Source organism: Marmota marmota, unplaced genomic scaffold (genome assembly GCF_001458135.2).
Source record: "Marmota marmota marmota unplaced genomic scaffold, marMar, whole genome shotgun sequence".
NCBI lineage: Eukaryota > Metazoa > Chordata > Mammalia > Rodentia > Sciuridae > Marmota > Marmota marmota.
Window position 1 is genome coordinate 8,805,158 of NW_026000196.1, and position 24,561 is coordinate 8,829,718.

At 34.6% G+C, this 24,561-nt stretch overlaps 1 protein-coding gene across 13 annotated transcripts in view; it reads right to left on the reverse strand.

Annotated features, from left to right (window-relative positions):
- Akap13 (A-kinase anchoring protein 13) overlaps window positions 1–24,561 on the reverse strand; it is a 320,766-nt gene that overhangs the window by 46,550 nt on the left and 249,655 nt on the right. For all 13 annotated transcript variants that reach the window (XM_048790293.1, XM_048790302.1, XM_048790300.1 and 10 more), the window contains 4 exons: window positions 21,684–21,792; window positions 12,231–12,273; window positions 10,874–11,006; window positions 3,205–3,379 (listed from right to left, as the gene is read on the reverse strand). In XM_048790293.1, the coding sequence (XP_048646250.1) occupies window positions 3,205–3,379; window positions 10,874–11,006; window positions 12,231–12,273; window positions 21,684–21,792 (460 nt within the window). The remainder of the gene's footprint in view (window positions 1–3,204; window positions 3,380–10,873; window positions 11,007–12,230; window positions 12,274–21,683; window positions 21,793–24,561) is intronic.

Genomic DNA, 24,561 nt, shown 5'->3' on the forward strand with positions numbered 1-24,561 from the left:
TTATATGGCATCTATGTATTTTATTGTGTGCTCAGCTTCTTAGGATTTTTTTTCCCTCCATGGTAGCCTCTTGGTATATTCTTTTGTCAAAGTTATCACACAGAGCAGTTCTGTATTTGTTTCAGTGGTAGATCCTTAAACTAGGATTCAATAAATCTCTTGTGAAATTCCTTAGTTTTGGGTTTGAGCACATATACAATTTGGGCCCCCAATTCATGCATCATTTAGAATTTTCACTGAGCATCCTGGGGAAATGGTAAGGTCCCTTGCTGCTTTTTAAGGCCAGTAGGTGGAATTCTTCTAGGCCCTTCATCATAGATCTTAGTTTTTGAAGCATTTCATTTTATCAAGGCTCTCAAATCTAGCTCCTACTCTATACTCCAAGGCTACATATCCTGTCCCTAATCGAGGGATTTTTATTGTTGTGCTTGGGATTGAACCCATGGCCTTATGCGTGAGAGGCAAGCACTCTACCAACTGAGCTATATCCCCAGCCTGAGGGTTATGTTCTTTACTGCTCTGATTTGAGTTCACTCAGGGGATTTTCCTTTTGGCAGTTTCAGCTGTATATTCATTAACATATGTACATACACACATATGTGTTCACATATATACATACACATACATATGTATACATACATATATATACATTTTACCCAGCATTTTTATGTTGTGAAACAGAGAGTAGGTATCCAATCTGCTTTAGTGATGAAGCTCCTTGAATATAAATGTCATGATGCCAATAAAAAAATATGGCCTTTTCCAAGATCGGTATGATCCTTTGGAATATGGCAAGAAATTTCTACAGCTCTCATTTAATTCTTTCTTTTGGAGAGGCAGGGGCCAGTGCTGGGGAAAGAACTCAGTACCTTTTGCAGGCCAGGCAAGTGCTTTACCACTGTGCTAAACCCCCACTCCCTAGAACTGTCATTTTAATCCACTTCAAAGAAAAATGGAGTTAATATATAGATTGATATACTGGTGCCTCACTCAATCTTTATTAGGCAGCCTCACTTTATATAATGGTACTAGAGGTCTCCTGAGGGAGGAAGGGGTGCTCCTTACTTCAGAGGTGGACTAGGGATGCACAATGCAAATGTGGAACCCACCTTTTGCTCACTCTCACTATATTTGTGATAAATGGAAATACATAGATACCCAATTAAGTGGGCTTACCGTTTGTACTATCTTGTTTAAACAAAAACAAAATGAAAGAGAGAGCTAGCTACATAATTCCTCTAAGAAGTCATGAATCAAAGACAATATTAACTGTACTAATAACTGACAAGTAAATGGCAAATTTGAGGCTTCTTTGATTCTTAGAATAAGCTCTTCATTAAGTATACAAAGACTCCTGTAATTTTTACATTAAATGTATATTCCCTGTGTAAATATCCTAAAAAATATTTTAATGATAAACATGCCTAAAAAAATCACTCAGTGTCTACTACTCTAAGTAAACAAGTCATTCTAATACTAAGAAGCAGACTGTGTCTAGTGTCTAAAAAACTAAACTGTAGACATTCAACTGGTATTCTAGGAAAGAGTACTACTAGAACATGGGTTCTAAAATAAAAATATTGAAGGGCTACTGGACAAAGAATGGCCTCTTATTTCTTAAAGGTCACAAGATACTCATCACCATATAGTAGAAATTTTTGATTTTGTGGTAAGTCACCAATGAAGGGTAATAGCAATGTGTGTGATCTTTGTCTACAGGGATACATAAAGATTTAGATGAATGCTTCCAAGTGTTCGTTTGTTTTCAAATAAAACAGCAAAATAAATAGGGGTGTAGACAATTTTGGAGGTGTAACATCCACAGAAACAATTTTACAAGAATGTTTGGGATAAAGCCAGTCATTTAAAACTCACAACAGCTATAGCTATATAGATAAAAGAGGCTTCGAGTCCTTTGCTACCTGCAGGTTCTTTGCTGCTCTTATTCAAGAAAGCGAGTAAAAATTATTATAGAATTAACTTCTGTCCAGATAAAGTTTTAAAAATTTACAATTTACAAATTAACATTTTTTTTTTTTAGTAACAGATTACTTAGAATATTTAACACAAATGACTAAAAACAAAATGTTATGACATCATGATCTGGGACTTGATCTTTGGAATTTGAGTTTGTCATTGTTTTGGTTACAGGTATATTATACTAATCACCTTGGCCTTCTAAGTGATTTGGCTGGCCCTGGGATAGCTGGATCTCCAGACAGGTCACCTCTGACCAAAGCAGACTCCTTGATTTACCTCTGTACGCTTAACAAAAATTATTAATTTCTATGTGTGCAATGAAAAACTTTTGAGATATAATGCCTTATAAGCAGATTTGCAGATTACAGTGTGTGAGCCAAATCTGGCCTGTAGCCTATTTTTGTGTAGCCCAGGATCTATGAATATGAATGTCTTTTACATTTTAAATGATTTGAAAAAATAAATTAAAAATATTTCATGACATGTAAAAAATGTATGAAATTTAGATTTTAATGTCCATAATATTATATAATATTAAATATCCATAAATGATGTTTAATTTCATCAAAGCCATACCCTTTAATTTATATGTTCATGGATAATTTTGTACTTAAGTGCAGAGTTCAGTAGCTGTGACAAAAACCAGATGGCTCACAAAGCCTAAGATATTTATTATCAAAGTTCTATATAGAGAAAGTTAACTGACTCTGGCCTGAGAGTGTCTTATCAAAACCAGGAACCCACTCAGTTAACAGACTTGCCTCTGAGATGGCTGCAGGCAGGCCAGCAGTGGATTGGCACAGAGCACCTGTATACAAAGGTCCTGTCCCCCGTGGCAGTCATTCTGACTTAATGTTGGCAAGTGGCTGAAACATATACTGAAGGACTAGATTTAAAAGTGGGCATATATGGTCTAGACAAGGGTGACTTTAGGGTTCGAGGCTACTGATAACTCTGATGCTGACACAGACTTCTGGAATAGGTGGTGGTTTATGAATAGAAAGACAAGAATATTTGAAAATGGGGCTTTTGAAAAAAAATACAGATTGTGTATTAGATATCTGGAATTAATTTCTTCACTGATGTTTGAAGAAAAATGTAAACAGAGCTACTTCTCCACATAAATGAGGAACAGATAAGGGGTGGGATGGACAGGAAATTAGAAATGAGCTTTCCTGAGCCAAGAGAGGTTCAGCTTATGAAAGGAAGAAGCACATCTCTTACTTGCACAAGTGTAGGCGTCTCTGTTGGTGAAAGGCTTCATACACTGGCTACAGTTGATGGGACCCACAACAGGAATGGAACTGAAAGTGTGTCCATTGAGAGTCTTCTTGTCTTTCTCCTTTTCTTTAGAATCTTTCTCCTTCTCTTTAATTTTATCTTTCTCTTTTTCCTTTTCCTGCCAAAGAAAAGATCAACAATTAATAACAATTTATACAAGTACACTGTAAGGTCATCCCCCATTACCTGAGCACCGAGATGGCCTATGGGTGGTTGGTGAATATTTTGGATAAAACTGGGGAATAATGTTCTGGGCATTTTTTTAAAAACTGCATTAGAAAAATCATATGAAAACTGGATAGGTTCCACAGTTTGGACAGTGGCTCACTCAGGGTTATTTATACCAATAGATACAATGACTAATGACCAACAATGGGCAATGAGGGGTCTCCTCAGTATGCCATAGCATAGTCCACATAGGAATAAAGTATTGAGTTGAGGGTCAGCTTTAGGCAAGGAACAAAAAGGAATAGCAGCAATTCTGGGTTAGCTTGTAAGGACAGATAATCATAAAGCATGAAAAATTACTGAGACTCCTTTGTTTTTCATACTAGTCACATATCCCTAAGTGAGGAGCGTCTCTGATATTTCCTCCTTATTATAGCCGAAATTACTAAATATCCCCCACATATACAGTTTTCACTAATTAGAATTCCAAGACTAATAGATATTATATTCCTCTCGTAGTCAAATTGGGAAGAAGAGGTTGCTCAGAGAACAAAAAATTGCACAGTTCTTAAGAATGTGGACAATGAAAAAAAGGAAAACCAATCAATCAACTAACCAATCAAGCAAACCAAACAACCAACCAACCAAACAAACAAACAAAAAAACAAAACGACAATGGAGTCAGGCCTGGGTAAAAATCTTAAGTTCTACCGTTACTGCTTATTAATGGTGTGAAGGGGCACAAGTTAATTTGCTGAACCTCAGTTTCCTCATTTGTAAAATGAGGAAGGTACCAATCCCATGTTTTAAAAAAATTAGATAAGACAATATATGGAAAGCGTTTTTCAGTGTCTGGCTCTTAGCAAGCAATTATTAAATTGTTATAATAATTATTCATACCTCACTGAGCTTCATTAGTTTATTACTCTCTTAGTGCAACATAGAAATATTTCCCTGGCAGTGAGAGAAATTGTGACATGAGGAAGGAAGACAAAGAAAACTGAAGAATGGCAAAGACACTGCTGCTGAGCCAGGAAGATAGGGGGTATGAAAAAGATGAGAGGAAGAAATCTTGTTGACAACCACTCTAAAAACTACCTCCTTTGTCCCCTCAGCCTAGTTACCCACAGTGGTCACTTCCTTTAAGAAAATGGGTACCCAGAGAAAGGAAGTCCCAAGGCCTAGCTGCTCACTCCTCTGCCCTGAGGCCCTATAAGTAAAGGTGGCAGACTGGCTATGGTTTGAAGAGACAAGGTATCCCAATATCTGCTCTCTGATCTTCTTTACAATGTGCCCTTCTTTTCACAAGGTCTTCCCTCACCTGTCAGGGGGAACAGGAAACTGACATGTATCTAAGTTTACCGTGTGCCTGGCTTTCTGGCGACTGGGCAGACTACCTGGGCCAGGTCCAAGGCTCAGGGGATACTGGAAAACTAGAGACTAGATCCAATGAGAAAAAGGTTGCCTAGATTGGGTGTAAGACTTCTGAGTACCAGAATGCTTGGTGATGTTATCTCAAAACAAAATAGAAATGTCAAAAATGACATTTTTGGAGACTGATTGAAAGCAGAGGGCTTTCATGTGATTCAAATCTCAATCTAAGAGGGGTTGTTATCAACACTTATACAGGAACAAAAAGAAATGGAAAAGAATTTAAACCTTGAAAATCTGAAGAAATACTGCAGAATACCAGATACTTAATGAAACACATAAAATAGGGACATTTCAAGCAAACACTATATGGAACTGTGGGGACCTAAAAAGTTTTTCTCCCCAAAAAGTTCTAAAAGAAGCACTGTTTGACAAAGCACTCAGCTGGCTAATCAATAGCAATGGAATAATTTCTTTTCAAATCAACTGAAAGAACTACAATACATACTGGCAGGAGTTTCACTACTGCTGTATACTATTGTTATCATTTAGATAAACACCTGGAAAATGGGTTCCCCAGTTAGTGATCATGACAACTACTAAATGCCTAACATTTTAAATCAATGCCTTCTATATAAATTATTTCATCTGATTCAATAACTCTGAAGTGGGCAGGGTAGGTATTAAGATTTCCATTTTACAATTGAGAAGATAAATAAGTTAAAATTCTGAAAAGTTGCTACATACCAAACATTGTAATAAGTGACTTACATAAGTTTCTCACAACATCCCAATGAATTAAATACTAGTTATCTTCATTTTACATATGAAGAGACTGAGGCTTAGAGATGTTTAATAATCTATTTGAAGCCACACATCAACAATTGCTCAAACTGGAATTAAGATTCATATTTGGCTGACTCTAAAGCTGCACTCTCATTCATCATACTAACCATCAAGGGCTGGAGAGATCTGTTAACTTGCAAAAGTTCACAAAGCAAATGGTTAGCAGTCAAAATTAGAAACCAGGTCTTCTGACTTTCTGTTCAGAACCTGTCTACCACACTGAAATGGTGAATATTTGATGCATGTGAAGTCCTTTATTAACAGAACACACAAAAACTGAGCACCAAAATGCTATGTTTTCCAACTATACAAAATAATGAGAGGAAGGGAGAAAAACTACTTCACATTACCAAAAAAAAAAAAAAAAAAGGAAACTGTGCTAAGTGAAAATTGGCAACTGTTAAAGTATACAAAATTCTAGTCAAAATAAAAATCAATAACAAAAATTGAGTTCTTCCAAATAGCTCCTTTTTTTAAACTAAATTTTGTTAAAGGTTTCTCCATGCACAAAACATCAAACTGAAAAGCATCTGATGCTTTGCTGAAGAAAGCCAAAAGCATGCTGTGGTAGTTAAAAGAATCTTCTATGACAATTAGTTTATTCTCTAAAACCTTGTAATGCTCTTCAAATCAGAATAAATAATTCCTTCAACCTTTGCAGCAACTCAAACTAGTTCTTTATGGATAAAAACAAAACCAACTACATTGTTTCGTCTGTTTTAGAATTTGACTCTTACCTCCCCATGTTTTGGTCCTGTGAGTCTCACTGTTATGAGGGGCACTTCAGGAAGCCGACCCCATTTTAGCGACATGATTCGACCCCCATGCCAGGAAATGTGCTCTCACGGAAGGAGGGGCTCATGCCTGCAGGGCAGAGCTCAGCAGCTTTGCGCTGCCACTAGCGAAACCGTAAGAGGAAGCCAGAGACTGGTTGAGAAAGGGAAGGAGGGAGGGCTGAGGCTGCTGGTTTCCTTAAGACAATCTTAACTATTTGAATGCTGCCTAGTAAAACTACCCCATTAATAAAAGATACAGGAAATGAAACAAAGCTAATCCCCCCAAATACAGTGTATGTGGATAGTGCTTGCATTGCAATAGGGCAACTCTTGCAAAGGCTGATGGTATTTTTAATGCTAGAAGGAATATATATTTATTTATTTACTATCAAACCCCCAATTTTATATAAAAGCAGAATTTCATAAATGTTTTTAGTGAAGTTGCCTATGATAAAGTAGTGGTTGACTGTTTTCTCAAGTTTGACTTGTTCACCTTTAATAACTGTCAAAATGTTTTAACTATGTGGTGTGGAAATAGACTCTAACAGTATTTAAAAGGGAAAGGTATCGGTAACAACTATGTTACTATAATAGGATACTATGAAAGAAAATGTATTTTCACTTTTCTAAGTCTTTCTTTTTAGGCAAGTTAACTGTAGTTAAAAAAAAAAAAAACCAACAGAATGCGCTGGACAACTGTGAAAACAATGTGATTAAACAACTGTCCAGGTACAAACCTTTAATTAAAGAAGAAAAGAGAGAGTTAGACTTAACATTGTCTTAAATCTTTATAAAGATTAATGTACTCTGCTAAGAGTACATTACCTTTGAAAGTCTGATAAGCTGATGGGAATAGTTCTTTTTTAAACAAACCATAGGAGCTGGAGTTGAATGTTTTGCTGTAAAGGTCATGTAGTATATTAGCTGAGCAGGAATTGTACCCATGTACTCCAAAATGCCTTTGTTCAGTCAGACTAAGAATTGGTTTACAACGTTATCTAACCATCTTTTAGCTGTCTCTGCAAAGAGGAAAGCTTAGCAGGAGAGAAAACTAGAGCAATAGGATGGTCAATCCACTCTCTTTATGAAACTGAACATTGTATTTGAGTGTTTAAATATTGCTAACAAGTAAACCTACTTAGCCGGAAACAGAACTACCTCTCTAAGATACTAAGACAAAAGCAGAAACTACCAGTCTTCCTGTTATACTTCCTGTTTAGGCTCCTCCACTCCTTCCTGAAAACATTCAACATATTTATCCAATAGCAAATCAGTTATTGATAACTCTCAAAAGGACATGTGAAAGAATTGATAACTAAATTTCCTTTACAGGCAAAATATACCAGGAAGGTGAATAATTTGCTGTTTAATTAAAGAAGAAAGGAGAGAATTAGACTTAACTTTGTCTTAAATCTTTATAAACATTAATGTACTCTGCTAAGAGTACATTACCTTTGAAAGTCTGATAGGCTGATGGGAATAGTTCTTTTTTAAACAAATGAGTTTGGGCTTCTTTGAATATTTTTAAAGAAGTGTTTACAGTCAAAATTTAATATATTTTATGTAATAAATCTAGGCTAATAAGCTATTTTATATAAACTATAAGCTATTTTATATAAACACACGTATCATGCAGAAGAAAAGCAGAAATTTCCAAACCACCTGTAGATAAGAATTATAGGTGCCAATTTAATATGATATTCAGTAGCTTAAATTTTTCCTTTAGAAGAAACAGGCATGGTTACATTGTTCAGGAGATGAATAAGACAAGCTGACTTTGATAGCGTATACTTAAAAATAATTAGAAAGAAGTGAAAATTTAACATTTTCATAGAAAAGTTAGTGTTAACATTTATATTAGTTGTTTTTTATGAATTTTTAATATTTATTTATTTTTTAGTTTTAGGCGGACACAACATCTTTGTTTGTATGTGGTGCTGAGGATCGAACCCGGGCCGCACGCATGCCAGGCGAGCGCTCTACTGCTTGAGCCACATCGCCAGCCCTATATTAGTTTTTTTATCATTAAGGAGAAGTAATATTATTTAGTAGTTAAGAAAAGAGAATGAGAATTATCATGCTAAAAAATATATTTATTTATTTTTGTGCTATCAATTAGAAAATAAAATGCTTTTGTATGGCAAAGTTCTTCTGTGGACATGTGGCATCTTGAGACAGGGAAATTAATGTAACTCAACACAGCATGTATAACTTCACTATTTCCCCATTTCTTATTATCTTTGGTGACACTAACAAAATCCAAGCATTTCTACAGGAGGGTTCATAACAATCTTATTTAAAAGTTAATAAAAACTAACTATGAAAGGGGATGTTTTAATATACTTGGCCACTGGGGCACTCTTGATACCTGATAATGGAAAAGAGATAAAAGAGATTGCAACCCAGGATTATGCATCTGTAATTTTTTGAGTTTCCATTGCTAGAGACAGCACAGCCCCCAAAGATCAAATCTTGAAGTCAAATCCAAAAGAGGAACCAGTCTCAATTACAAAAGAGTATTGTCATTTTGATGAAGGAGATGATCAGAAGCAAGAGGTCAACTGCTTCTGCCAGTGATGACAAATTTCCCTCTAACAAAAATTATCAACTTTTCTTCTATCTTATCTCAACTCCCTAACTCTAATCCTCTGAGATTAGGGGAAAAAATTATAAAGAAGAAAAAGGAAAAATATATACTGCTTAACAACAGATGTTGTATAAAAGTAAGCATGAGGGGCTGGGGAAATGGCTCAAGTGGTAGCCTGCTTGCCTAGCATGCGTGAGGCACTGGGTTCAATTCTCAGCACCACATAAAAATAAAATAAAGATATTATGTCCACTTAAAACTAAAAAATAAATATTAAAAAAAAAAAAGTAAGCATGAAATGACCAGTGTTGTTTGCTGGTCAAATCACAAGAGGTTTTGCCTTAATACAGTTCTGTGGCTTGAAGCATACTTCTCTGTGCTTCAGTCTGTTAAGTAAGGAGGCTGGGATATGACTTTCTTAAAGGTCAGGTTCCAGTTTCTAAATCCAGTCTTACACCGATTAAAAAAAAAATGTCTTGTTATATCATCAACATCAGTGGTATATTCACTGAACTCTTCTAAAAATCCATGTAATTGGGGACATTGATAGAAACAGGAATCTACTCACTCACTGGTCTTCCAATTAAAAGTTTGTTTGAAAACAAGATTTGTAGTTTAAAAACACTATAAAAAATTCTAAAATCATTCAAATTATATCATAAAAATTTTCAAGGTCAAGGCTGTGAGCTCTAGAAGTTAATATTTAAATATGTGATTAAGCTAGAAATGAATTGCTAAGACTGCATCTTTTCCCAGTTGTTGACTCTCTCTCCTTTTGCAATTGGGCAGGATAAATACAGAGAAGACACAATTCTGATAGCAAATTTTATGGAAAAATTTCTTTGAGTGATGACTTAGTATTTGCTAAAAAAGAGATCTTATTCACAAAAATCTGTAAAATACATTGGCTTTAGTTCTATCAGCCCATTTAATTGAGGGTACAACAGACTTAGTGCTGAGGTAAGGGGGTATATTTTTATAACAATATCCTTGAGTTCTGTGCTTATTCCCTCAACTTCTAAGTGTGTTTACTTATACATATTTGTATATACAACACACAGATGTATACAATGATTCCTTATAAGAGTACTTTGATTTCAAATCTTTGTTTACTTATTCTTAATTGTACGGGAACATATGTAAGTAGGTGAATGGAGTACAGGGGAAATGGAAGGCAGAAAGTTTCTCACCACTGATTTGAAAATGTTAAGAATATTTATTTCTATGTGGGGTTATCACACGATTTTTATTTTCTTGCTTTTATATTTTGAAGATTCCTAAAATAAAAATGTAAGAATAAACTAGATAAAAAGTTGAGACTAAATAATTTCTTAAGCACTAAAGAGGATATTAAATTAGTTTTAAAAGTTCTTGTAATTTTCTGTGTGAGAATTTTCTTCCCTCTAAACCCAAGCACTATATATATTTTCAGTCCCCTAATCTTGGCATTAAATCCTTCTACTGCATTTTAAACCTAATTTACTAATTTAAGCACTGTGGCTACGAGTGTGGGACCAGAAGTCAAAGAAATCTAGGTTTGAATCCCTATTTCCACATTAGATAAGGTACCACACTCTGAGAGAAAGGACCTATCTTGCAGAGTCATTGAAAGGATTAAATAAAGCAATATATGAATGGCCCTTAGCATGTAGTAAAACCTCAGTAAGTAGCCTCACCTCTTGCTGCTGTTTTTTATTACTATTACTTTTCTTCATATACTAGGCTGTTTCAGAGATGACCCTGAATTTATTTCTATTTATGATCCCATCATTTAGTTAGCTTTTGGGTGTGTGCAGGCTGTGACATGAGCTTACTCATTACCGACTGAGGTAGTCACACAAGGAATGCCCACTGTGATACTTACCTTGCTCTTCTTACTGCTGGACATTTTATTCCTGATGTAGCTGAATGTACGACTGACTTTTGTTCCACTTTTCCCTTCAAAATCTTTCTTGGAGGGGCTTTGTGGCAGGAAGTTATAGTTTTCTTCAGTTATACTAAATAAAAACAAGATTGAGTTTTTTAAAAAATTGTTTTTTTAAAGGACTACAGAAGTTAAATGGAAGAATAAGAGTTGTACAGAGGCTGCTGAACAGTTTTATATAATATCTAAGAACAAGATTATTAATTATTGTATGTCAAACTTCTTAATCTAAAATAGCACTCAATCTCTAAACTACTTTGTAACAAATAGACTCTTGAAAGGAAATTCTGTATATATAATGGAATAAGAGTACTTAATTAATAAGGGCTGTGAACCAACGAATCTTATGACTGACTGCATATCCAAGTTGCTTAGTAGTAGAGTTTTGCACATATTTTCTAGCCTTCTGGCACACTGGAAAAATCAAGACTGGTCCATGAGGCTATGCACAATTTTAGGAGGGAATATACTGAATATCAGGCAGATTCCAAGCAGAACACAGAAAGATAAAAGAATTTTTCAAAGATCCAGATTTACTGATCTACTTGTTTAGGAAGCCTATATAAAATCCAAGTCCATCCAAGATAGGCATGTTTTGACCTTAAAAAACTCACAATGGACAATTTTCTTAAAGAATACTTAAATAATACATTAAATGGAGAAATAATCCATTTATACTACCTTGTTTAGGTGTTTGAGAACAGTTATTTTACATCTTTCCTTCAGATCAAGCAGTATTGGCCTCAGTGAGATGGCAGGCAGAAGTAGGACTATAATGTGTCCCCTTCAAAAGCTAAATTCTATTGATATACACATTGTTTACAAAACAAATTAGTCTGTTTTTAAGATAAAAGACAAATGGCATAAAAACCAATGCTCTTGAAAAGAGAAAGAAAAGTTCCCACAAACAACGTGTGCATAAGGTCATGAAGTCAAATATAAGTATACCTTTAAATGAATAAATGCACATAAGAATCTTTATCACAAGGGCAATATTAAAGAATAAAAGTGGAAAAGTACTGAAGATAATAATTTAAAAAGATATAGCCTTCACCATGTATATACGGTTTAGTCAAAATGAACCCAATTACTATGTGTAACTATAATGTTCTAATTTAGAAAAAAGAGAGATAACCTTCATTATAAATCTACTTCTGATAATTATTCCAAATTTACCATTCAAGGAAGTAAGAACCCAATGAGCTCAAAAAAGTTTTCTTAATTACATGAAATAGAATAGTTTGGATTTTCTTAATTTCATTCTGGGAAAATGAGTGACAAAATAAATGGACAGTACCTCTCAGTCAGATTAGCACTGGTGCTGTGGAAAGGCCGTGAATCTAGGAAACAAAAAAGGGAAAGGGAAAGTTAAAACAAAAGAATTTTACCCTACTGACAGATAAACTATTTCAAGATTTTCCCATAGCTAAAGTAACGTAGAGTTTGAAAGTCAGTGTATGGTGCTACCTCCCTTCACAGATTTTGGAAGAAGAAAAAATAGAACTTGAAACCTTCAAATTAGAGCTGGAAAAAGATAGCAATATGGATTTCCCATGAATAAAATAAATTTATTTCAAGATTCAACCACCTGGGGGAAAAAAATCAACATTTTTCTAATGCTTAAACTTATTTATGCTCTTATCAATGTACAATTTCCACATTTCCACATGCCATTTTCCTAAATGATGTCACAGGGAGAATTTATAAAATAAAAATTAAAATATCATATTTTTCATTGTTAATCCTTCTTTCACATATTTATATATTAAAAATTTAATATTATGTGACATTTTCCTAAGAATTTCTAGAAACAGATTAGTGATCAGGAGGAAGCATCAGAGCTTGCTTTTTGTAAAGTCTTGGCCCTGCCTCTAACTTAGGGCAAGACATTTTGATTTCAGTTCATTCCTCAGTCTGTGAAATACTGGGGATAAAACAGATGATAAAGTCCTTCCAGGTAGAGAGTGATAACATGAACGGGGCAGCTGGCAGATGCATTCTTTCTTGTTAATGGAAGTAACCCATTAACAATCCAAGGCTAAATCAGACAGCAGGAAAACAAGGAGAAAAAACCCAGAAGGAACAGCATCATTATTTCCATCTATCATGTTAATGCAGTTTGAGTACTGAGGACTTGAAAGCAAGGCCCCAATCACAAAATGATAAATGGGTTTCAATTTTTAGTGAGACCAGGTATAGAAATACTTTCCATGTATATTCCAGATAGATACAGCTTGCTCAGTAAAAGTACTATTACCACATAGACAACACATACTCTTTCTCTTTGAGGTTAGTTTGAAGCATCTCTGAGATTACTCTGAGTAAAAAAACTTAATCTGATACAGATATGAAGATGTTCCACAACTGGATTCTCAGATTATTTTAAATTCCCCATCTGTTCTAGGATCTGAACAGAAATGCAAAATTCTAGTTAGTTATTACTATAAGAAATTTAAATAGTTAAATTTAAATAGGTGGAAATAATGCATTATAAACTCTAAAAATAATCCTTAATCTTCAAGAGAATGGTTTCTATGCTTTTTCTCTTTCTCTACTTGGGGATCTTCTACTTCACTTACAAGGCCTGGTAACAATAACCAGGTGACAGGAAAAGATCAGTGGGGCAAGAATAAGGATATCTGAGCTCAATACTCCAGGTTCTGCACCATTTAGGTATGAAATTATCAATGTACAATTTCCACATGCCATTTTAACCTCATGATGTCTTAGTTGGTCAAAAAAAAAAAAAAAATCAAGATGGTGGTTTTAATCAGTGGCTTTAAAATGATTCCCACTTAAGAGGACTTTGATGATAGAAGCAGCATTAAATTACCTCAGGCTGCCAGTATTCTGCTATACTTTTAAGCAAATACCTAGTAAGATGCCACCCTAGTGATAAAAATAAAATAAATAATGCAGAAAAATACTCAACACAAAGCTTGGCAAGGAATAAGCTATTAGTAGATTTCAATGGAATAAATTAAAAACTGAACAAACGTGATTAGGTACTGGGAGAAATCTATGACTCCTGTAAGTATTCCCAACTTATTCACTGCCCAATTTTTTTTTTTTTTTTAAGTTCAGTTACTATGACTTCTTAGAGGTGTTCTGAATACTGATTATTTCACCAATGCCTGTAAAATTGCTAACTTTTCATTAAGTGTTCACAGTATCTGAGAATACAAAACAACCAAAGTTATATCCATGACAAAATCAGAGATTTTGGTTAAAGTTAGTCCAAAAGATATTATTGCAGGTAAATAACATTTCAACCAGATTATTTTGAAGGTGCAAAATAACGTGCAGACCTATTATAGTATATACATACAGGGACTTTCAGCTGCAACTACTAGCCAGTCAGGACCAATAATTTTCAAAATGTGTTCCATGGAACACTTGTTTAATGAAATGTTATAGATAGCTCTGTACATTTATGATTTCCTAGTTGATAAAAATGGGGAACACAGCATATCAAATACTGCCTTGGAATTTTAGAATGCACACACATTTATCATTTTAAATCTGCTTAACCCAGAGATTTATTACTTTATTCAGGTATGAACCAACTCCTTCTTTTTTCTTCACCCACCTCCTCACCCTGCCATAATTCCCATTGGCATTTTTGAATTGAAAGAACACATTTTGAGAAACACTACACATTTGATTCAAAGGTTTCTTCATCAATTTCTATACTTTAAGGACTCCATCATGTTGGATTACTGAGTGACCAGTGGATTATAATTCTGTTTTGGTGGTAGAAAAAATACTATTGGGACATTGGTTGGTTTGTCATGATGACCTGGAGAATATTATCAATTCACTATGAAGAAACAGCTTTGGAGAATTTCAGAAACTTAAATATGAACTCATTTCTACTCAAAGTTGAAGTGGATTTTTGCAACTTTCCTCCTATTACAGCTGGTAATGTAATGTAAATATATTTTTGTGTGTTTATTTCTCAAATATCTTTTAACAGTGGAAAATCTACTGAACACTAATATGGCCTCCATTTAAAACTAAACTAACTAAACCAACTAAAGTTTGTTACTGTGCCCAAGACACTTTTATATAAAAATAATGCAAAATGCTAGCCAGAGCAATACTAATGCATTGCTACAATTATGGATCAGCAAGAGGAAGGGGATTAGCGTTCTCAATTACATGGACTTAAATGTTTTAGAGTCATAACATAAGTTATATAAAATGAAAGAAATTCATTATTTAACTTTGTAATAGAAATTTGTTTCTATTAAAAACAGTAATCCTGTAATACTGTATAAATTTTGTACAATAGAAGACAATCATTTTCCTGAAGGGGGATCCATTTCCTTTCCAAGTTTACTAAAACTGATTATCTTATAATGTTTTTAAACTAGGTTTTATTAAGACTATATTCATCTGAAACCTCTAGTTTGCCAAAAGGACAGAAACATAGATAAAATAAAAGTTCAAAAGGAGACCAAAAGGAGACCCATCCCCTAATCTATAGGTGCTAGTCTCAAAGTTAAATTATGTTTTTAAAGAGATGTTCTGAAATGGTGAGAAGAAAAGAAAATATAGTATTAGGAAAGTATAGTGTTCTGGAAAGATGCACTGTGCCTTGAACTCAGGAGGCCACTGGACTGATCAGGGTCAGTAGTGTACAAAAGACAAGAACTATTTTATCCCTATAAAATTTCACGCCTGAAGTCAAATGATTTATAAAAGATGGCATGCAAGGAGTAAAAGTTCTCAAACAACTTTTCAGTACCAAGCCTACAGCATTTTTAGAGCTGGTCAGATGTTGGAGAACAGCCACTTGACACCAAAGTTGCTTACTTACTATGCAACTCCTCCTCCTCATCACTGGAAGAAGAGCCAAGAGAAAAGAGAGTTTTAGATTTAAGGAGGAGTGGAGAGATGCTGATGGAGAAGGAGATCCGCCTTGCTGGCTGCATCTGCTGCTGAGCTGAGAAGTAGGTTAACAGAGAGACATTAGTGCATGCACAGATTATGTTAAGATAAAGTAAAAGGCATCTCTGACCCATGTGGAAACAGAATGTCAATGACTTATGGGGTTCCAAGAAAGGCTATCTAGGTAAACAATGTAATTAATGTACTTTTAAATTTCTATATATACAGAATTCTAATGCAGTTAAAAAAAAAAAAACTTGCCCAATAAATATGTACTTGTTAAATTACAGAAACATGAAGTAAGCTATTTTTAATGGTCACCATTCATAGCTGGAGTTTTCTTCCTTAAAAGCTGTAGGGAAAATTTCTAGTAGTGCCTAAAAAGTCACTGGGTATATATTTGGGCCAATATTTCACTTTTGACAACATTTGTGCCACAATTCCTCATCTGTGTTTAGCTTTCTTTTCCCCCACCCTAAATTTCATTTATCTCCACATTGTATGACAATGTGCATACAATATTCCGGTGATTAACATCTTTCTAATCTTTAAGACACATCTCTCCTTTCAGGGATAGACTCACTTACCTCATTGCTCTCCTACAGATGAAATACTCCCCAGGCAGCTGAAACTAAACAAGTATATGGAAGAAGTTAACTAATCTTTTCCTGCTCCTGCATTTGTGAGTGGTACCTAACATCTAACAAGTTACTCAAAATAGAAAAGTAGGTACCATCTTTGAATCCTTATAGCACTCTTCCTCAGAATTCTTGACTTTGTCTTCTGGGTCTCTCTGAACCTCAACCTCTCCTCTCCTGTTATTGCTCTAAATCTGGCTCAGATCACCATCCTATTGTCAGGTGAATCCTGAAAAAGCCTTCTACTGATCCACTACCCTCTACTCAGACACTTCCATACATCAAATTCTTTTAGTTGCTCTACTATTTTCTATTAGACTCATCTGTTAACTCTATAGGTTGCAAATGTGGGCAGGAAAGAAACCGTATCTGGTAAGTTCATCCCTCTCCTACCACTATCTAGTTTGGGACACAGCAAAGAGTAGATACTCAAATATGTAGTGATAAATAAATACAACAAAGTAATAAATAAATTTTCCTTATCAGGCTCTAGGAATCTTAAGATTCCAAAAGTAATCACACACACACACAAAATGCCCTGTACCTACTGGTATGCAAGCCACTCCACACCCCAGATAAATGCTGAATGATGTCAGACTATTTGTTGTCTACAGTCACTGCAGGTAACAGAGACCAAAGAAATGTTGGCACAAATAAATGTAGAGTGGCTTTTTAGGCAGTCATAGCCTTGTGTAAAAACTAAGATTACTGTAATGTGTGTCCTTTTAAAATATTTCAAAATATGAAGCAAATTTTGGAAATGAAAATGAGCTGCCTTATTATCTATAATCAAGGAGTATATTCTCATGTTAAGAAATCATGGATAAGTAAAAACCTTATTGTTATGAATATCTAAAAAATATCCCTAACATATATGAAAATCTTCAACATATATGGAAAGATGTTATGGTAACACAGTGATGAAAGTTTATAATATACTCAAAGCAAACAAAATACACATATCTATGGTATACTATGCACATACATGTATATATCTACACAAACACACAAAGTCTTATAATTTAACCAAAAGATCAATAAAAAGCCAATTTATTGGATGAAATTTATTCTTTCAGACATATTAATCAATGCTGCCTTCTCCAAATAGAACTAAGAAAATATATGTTTTTCAGTAAATTTCCATCCCACATTGCATAGTTAGAAATAGAGAGCCAGTATAGAAAATGGAGATGAAATAATCTCATTAGCACTGATGCCTAACTTTTCAGAGGCTCACTCTTAATCTCTGGTCATATGGGTTATTTATCATTTTAGGCCTAGTAGAAATTATATATTAATGCCAGTGTTCAGTTCTCAAGATGGACTTTGCTTTTATAGTGTACAGCAAGCTATATAATTATAAGCCAGCACTCCCACCAAAACATGCATGAGAAACTGGGCAAACACACACTAAGTAAAGATATAAGAATGATCCCAAGGTTAAGTGTCATCTGTGAATACCCTTCTCGATGATGACAGTCCATGCAAACTGAAGGGGAAAATAAAATCATTAATAAGCACATTAGGTTAACACATCTAGTGGGCATAATCTGCCTTTAACATTATCATTACTAATGTACTTAAAGAGTTCTGGGATACAATCAAGCAGTTTCTCTATTGTCTACAGCATCTTCTGGGTAGCAGCAATGAAAAGTACTAAAACACAGTCTTGAAATGGAATAATCTATAATAAATGGATTATTCTGCATATGCAAATATGAAGTTTATTCTTAAATTCTATCAAGAAACCATTTAAGTTTGTCTGCTGGGAGACAAAAGCCCCAGGCATTCTCTCTCTGACTCAAGGAGAACAAATGCCATTAACACTTTTGCTGGAGTGGATTCCCTCAGGGCAGTTCTCCTACTAATGCCTCAGGACAGAGCCAGCCCCTCAGCTATTCCCTGAAAAAAACGAGCCAGCAAAACATGTTCATCTTGTTCTTTCAAGAAGGGAGCTTTTGCAGCTTTCCAGCCCTAAATAAGATGTCTACTTTCACCTTGGAAAATGATACAGAAATGTTTTGGTCACCCCCTTTAGTATTTTCTTCCACATCAATGGATTTTGAAACAGTTCCCACCTTAGAAAAAGAAATGCTACAAGTTTATCTGTTTTTTTCTAATCTAGCAAATGACCCAACAAGACACTTTTGACAATAACTCAAAGGATATACATTTTCAAAACTGCTCAAATGTTAACAGCTGTGAAAAAATGTGGTAGAAGCAGTTAGTAATTTTTTGAGGAGGAGGAGACAGAGCACAGATAAAAGCTGGGAAGCAGTAAGGTAGGAATGACTTCAAAGCATTCTGTTCCTAAACAAGCATGAATGCTCATAAGACACAGCTACCTATGAGACAATGTTCTTGTCTCTTAACACTGCTTAAATTCTGGTCAGAGAAAAATCACTCCTTGACACTGTTGTGATCACTGTGAACCACAATACTCCATAGAGATAACAAAAGCTTATTATATCATAGGAAATATGCTAAGGCTCTAAATAAATTCACATTTAAGTCATATCACATTATTATTCTTATTTAATAGCTGAAATGATTTAGGAAGAGTTTCTGGAATAAGCTCCAAGTCTTGCAGCCATTAAGTGTGCTTACAATATAATATCAGGATATTTTAGATATCAAACTCTTCAGGCTTTAAAAATCAACTGTAGATTTAATGATGACACTTTCCACTAGGAAAACCATAAACAAAGACGAACCATGCAGAGTCTTCAAGACGTAGAAATGGAGGGAGCTCTGACTCTGCTGCAGATTATGAAATATCCAGTTACCCTGATGCTTAAGGTATACCATATAGATTTTAACAATATTAATTTTATCTTCAACAGTCAGAATTTTAACATTTCCAAAAAGACTTATGGTCATATTTCTAGAAAAAGATAAGAAATACAATTGGGAATTTTATAAACTGTATATGGGAAAAACTAAAGTGAAGTAGTGATATAAACAGTGATTCATCTTCCAATATAATATATGCCAATTTAGGGAAGTAAGAAATTAGTTATTCAAAACTAAATGAAGTGCATACTATAAATCAAAATGAGGGTACTATGTGCTGATGAAAGGACTAAAATCTTGCTTCAAACTCTTACTCTTGACAATAGTCTACACTGGTTTAGGTAGTCAATAGGCTGGGTAGATAATTTCCCAGCAACAGCGGGGGGGGGGGGAAGCTATATGTGCCAGAATCTGTAAAACAGTGTTTTCTGGGCATTAGCCACATTATTTATAGTGTTTGAATAGCAACTGAAAACACAGTAAAAAACCATATTGCTTTTGGAGGAAAAACAATAAAATAAAAGTATTTCATCCACAAGGAAACTGTGTGTCAGATATTATAGGAAAAAGATCTCTCTATGGAACACATTCTGTTGGAATTGGTTTTATCTGTCACTCAAGGAACAGGACTTCCATTGTGCCATAACACTTTCTGGTCACAGAAGGAAGGTGTATGGAGCTGAAAGTCTCAGAGTATTTTTCTGCATTTCTTTGGCTGTTGCACTCCAGCACTCTGGCTCATCAAATCCATTGAAACTATAATATCCACTCTCTATCAGCAAAACCTTTAACTCAAAGTCAAGTCAAAGTAGAAAAGGAAAAGCTATTTGTGTCACAGTTTTGTGAAGTTATATCTGTATCTTTGAAAATATATTATCAGGGCTGGGGTTATGTGTGGCTCAGTGGTAGAGTGCTTGCCTAGCACGTGTGAGGTACTGGGTTCGATTCTCAGCACCACGTATAAATAAATGAATAAAATAAAGGTCCATCAACGTCTAAATAGTTAAAAAAAAAAAAGAAGAAAATACATCATCATTAGGCATAGATTTGTATTTGAAATGCTAATCATGTGAAAATAAGGACAAATTTAACAGAATCATCCATTTTGTCTTAATTCCCCTGTGGAAATTAAAAAGATTAGGCTTGCAGTAAGCCATGAAGTAAGAAAAAACATCCCACTGATACAGGGAAGCTGTTCTGGCTCCATTGTTTCCAACTGAGTTATAAAATCAGGAGACACTAAAAAAACAGCCGAGATACAAATAGCTTGTGTTTGCTCCTTTGCTTCAGCATCCAGAATACTTGGCCTTTCAGCAAAGAATGTTGTGCATCACTCCCTCTTTGACTTAACCTTTATATCAAGATTTCATATTGCAATTAATTGTTTAAAAAATATATATTATATCTATCTATCTAACTATCTATCTTTTGGAGGAGGTGTTTTCAAACATGGTGCTTTTCTATGGCATTTATCCAGTTCAAATGTTTCTCAGCATTTTTTATCCACAAAACCCTGTGTTTATGGATACCACGACATCTCTATGTACCAACTCTACACATCAATGGGCATGACTCTGCATACAATTCCACTAGTGTTCCTCCTGGTACTGCTTCACTAAAACTGAATTTCGGTTAGTCTTTGCCCTTCATGAGCTTGACAGTTTTGATGTATTCAAGTCAGTTACTTGTTGAGAGTATCTCTACTGATCTTTATTAACTGAGGAATACTTTCAAATTAAAAGAGACTAAAGAGACATGGCCACTTAAAATTTTGACATATGTTCCTGGATTAGGTCCTAGATGCAAAAACAGGTGAAAAAATTTTAAATACGAATAAGGGATGCATATCAGATAACATAAATTTATCAGCATTACATTTCCTGATTCAGATAACTGTTCCATGGTAACATGAAAGCACATCTTTGTTAGGAAATATACAATAGATTATTTAGAGGTAAAAAGAAAACATTGTGATACATACTCTATCAGGTGTTTCAGGAAAAAAGAAACTTAAAGAGTGATAGAGACTGAAAAAAAATGAGTATTATGGTAACATTTGGGAATTCTGGTGAAGAATTTATGAGGCTTCTTTGTACTGTTTTTGTAATGCTATGTGTGTGTGATGAGGGTCATTTGCATTTATTTTTCAAGTCTGAAATTATATTAAAATAAAAAGTTAAGAAAACTGTCAGATTTACACCCAAGAATATAGTAAATTTAATGTATTAAGGAGATTTTTTTAAGTAGCAAAAAAAGGAAGATTCCAAACTCCGTTTCCTTGTCTGTTTAAGTGCTGAACCATTTATTCAGAGGAAGAAGCAGGCAAATTTTGGAAGTTAATGTTATAGGACCTTAAAGTAAGAAAGATGATAAGAAAGTGGATAAGATACAATATGTTTCATTTTTCAAACAGTAATAATACTTACTGTCCAATCCAGGATGGCTGATTGTCATTAAGGAAATGGATTTTGTCAATGGAGAAGAAATGGCTGATGTGCAATAATTAAATCCCCGTTGCTTAGGTCTGTGACATGTCTATAAAGTAAAAAAGTAAAGAACAGGTACTAAGTACACCTTCTAATACTTCTTGACAAGCACAGAATTTATGCTCAGACACAACCCTGTGAATTAAGGCAGATTAGAAGGGAGCTAAGAGCATTCTTCCTAGTCAGATAGACTTAGATTCTAGTCTGCCTATGTCACTTAGTAACTGCTTAACTTCTGAGAAGTTACTCAGGTTTTCTGAAGCAGAGATAAAGTAGTCATCCTTTATAGTGGTTTCAGATCTCTCAGAGCCTCAAATAATATCTCAAACTAAGTAAGTCCTTAATGAATATGTGCTAGATTCACAATTTGAAAAAAAAATGATTACTCTGGAAATACCAAACTACATGTGGTACCTGTTCTTTGAAAACTATCTACAGAAATTCAGAATATTAGTAATATTACTTTGATTTTAAAGAGTTGAAATCTGAGATGGAAGTAAAAGTGTTTAAAGATCATAAGCGAAACAGCAGAGCATCTGGAAAGAACCTCAATCTCTTTCATTTCCTCTTCTAAGATAAGACTGATTCTACATGAACATGGGGGTGACTGAAATTCAGTAACTTAACTCCCTGAGTAAATTCACAGCAGCTTCAAGGCCATAAAATCCAACCAACCGCAGAAGTTCCTGCTCAACATCCCTGAAAGTTAGACAGTATCACGCTTCTGGTGGTAAAGGGCTTCCTCCCCATTTCTTTTGAGAGAGCTCATTCTGTTAACCAATGTTAATTATCATCAGTCTCTTCATTGTTTAGTAGGATGAAATCTGTCTCCTTATGACTCACACATGTTGAAAGGGAAGCAATGAAAATCCATTACTAGCATGAACCCGACTCAATTGGGCCAGACTTCTGATTATTTAGAGCTTGTTCCCTGTGTAACCATGGAATCCAAGGCAAACAGTTGCTATGTTTCAAATACAACCATGAGGTCTAAAAAATGACCTCAGCAAAAGGCACAGACTTTCAACAGGAAGTTGGCTGCAGCAATTTGTACAGATCAGAGAGAGAGAAGCAGCTCACATACCTGCTCTGAGGTTGCACACAAGATGAAAAATACGGGTAAGCATAGAGTTCCAGGAAGGATATACACAGCAAGGCACTAAAATGCTGACTTTTACTAGCATATTGACTTTATCTGAAGAGTCAATCAGAAGGTCCATTTCAGAAGGACATCAGTGTAATGAACATCACAGATGACTCTGTCTTAAAAGGGTCTGTCAGATTCCTGAAAATATCAGTCTCAGAAAAGGTAGCATATAAAATAATATTAAGCAAACTAAAATAATCTCATTTCCTCATTAAAACCTGTCTAAAGAAATGGAAAGAGGCAGTAAGACCAACAGCTAGGAACTCTCAGTTTAATATACTACTCCGCAAATAATTACATGTTATTAGGCAGGTCGCTTAAGTGGGCTCGAAGTTCTCATGTTTATAAGATTTTGAGAGATGAATCTGAAGGGATTCACTAATTCCAAGTACTTGATTCTCTTTGCAAATCTACAATTTGGGCATTTTATCTGGCCTTGTAATTGAATCCCCAAAGATTCCATCCATTTGAAATGCAATGTATTTTTCATGGCTTATTTACCTTCATCAAAGTTATACTTGATAGTCACCAAATAATTTTTACTATTTCCCCTCCTTTCTTTTGTCACCATCAGGCTGGATAAATCTAAACCGCTTGCATCAATAAGCATATTCTCTACAGTCTTTTTTTTTTTTTTTTTTTAACTTTTTCTTATGTGGTTGATAAAGGCAGAAACTTTTAAAAACTTTTTAAAAAGTGGAAAAATTCCTTTATATCTTCAATTTGATTTTCCTTAGGCCTAAATTCTCTTATTCATCAGGCCTTAAAAAATCATAAATTCACTACCAAGATAATCTTTCAGTACCAAATTTATATTTAGTCATGTCAATGCTAAATAGGATGAAATAAGGAATTAAATTTCTATACAAAAAGCCCAGTAATCAAGTCAAACAACAGGTTGTTAATATTTATTTAAAAATGTTTCATTAAATTCCTATCTCAAACTATAGTCACCTATTCAAAGACACACACTTTACCTTTTGTGTGTTTTATTATAAATGTTTCATTTGAAAGAATTAAGTGGTATTCCACATTCTTTCAGAAATTAACCCAGAGTCTCCTTGCCCAAGAGAAAGAAGGAGGACTGTGGGTAAGGTAGGATGTTACAAAAGCATATAATTCCAATTCTCAATTCAAAAACTCCTCTGCAGTCTGGAGATATAGGTCAGTTGGTAGAGTGCTTGCCTCATATGCACAAGGCCCTGGGTTCAATCCCCCCACCTCAAAAACAAAAACAAAAACAAAAACAAAAACAAAAACAAAAAACCCAAATTACTCTGGGGTGTCAGAGGTGACAATGAGGGGCCTAATGTGACAAAAAATAGGATCAAGTCACTTGATTTGACTGACAAGGCCCATGACTTGATTAGACAGGACTATGGTCAAAGGAGTTTCAAGCATGTGCTAGCAGGGATGATTAAGAGATGATTAGGTGGTGACAAAGAGAGGGCAGGAGTGTAGATGTTCTGTAAAGAATTCTGGTAGTAACAGAAAGCAGAGGGAATCAATAGTCATCTCCTGGACAGTGTAGTAAAACAAAGTGTATTTTTTCTAGAAAGCACAAACTTGGGACATAATGTTTGAGAACTGGGAAATTTAGGAATGACATGTAACATACTTCAAGACTCACTGTATTACTAAAGTGATAAAAGGAAGAAAAATTCAACTGAA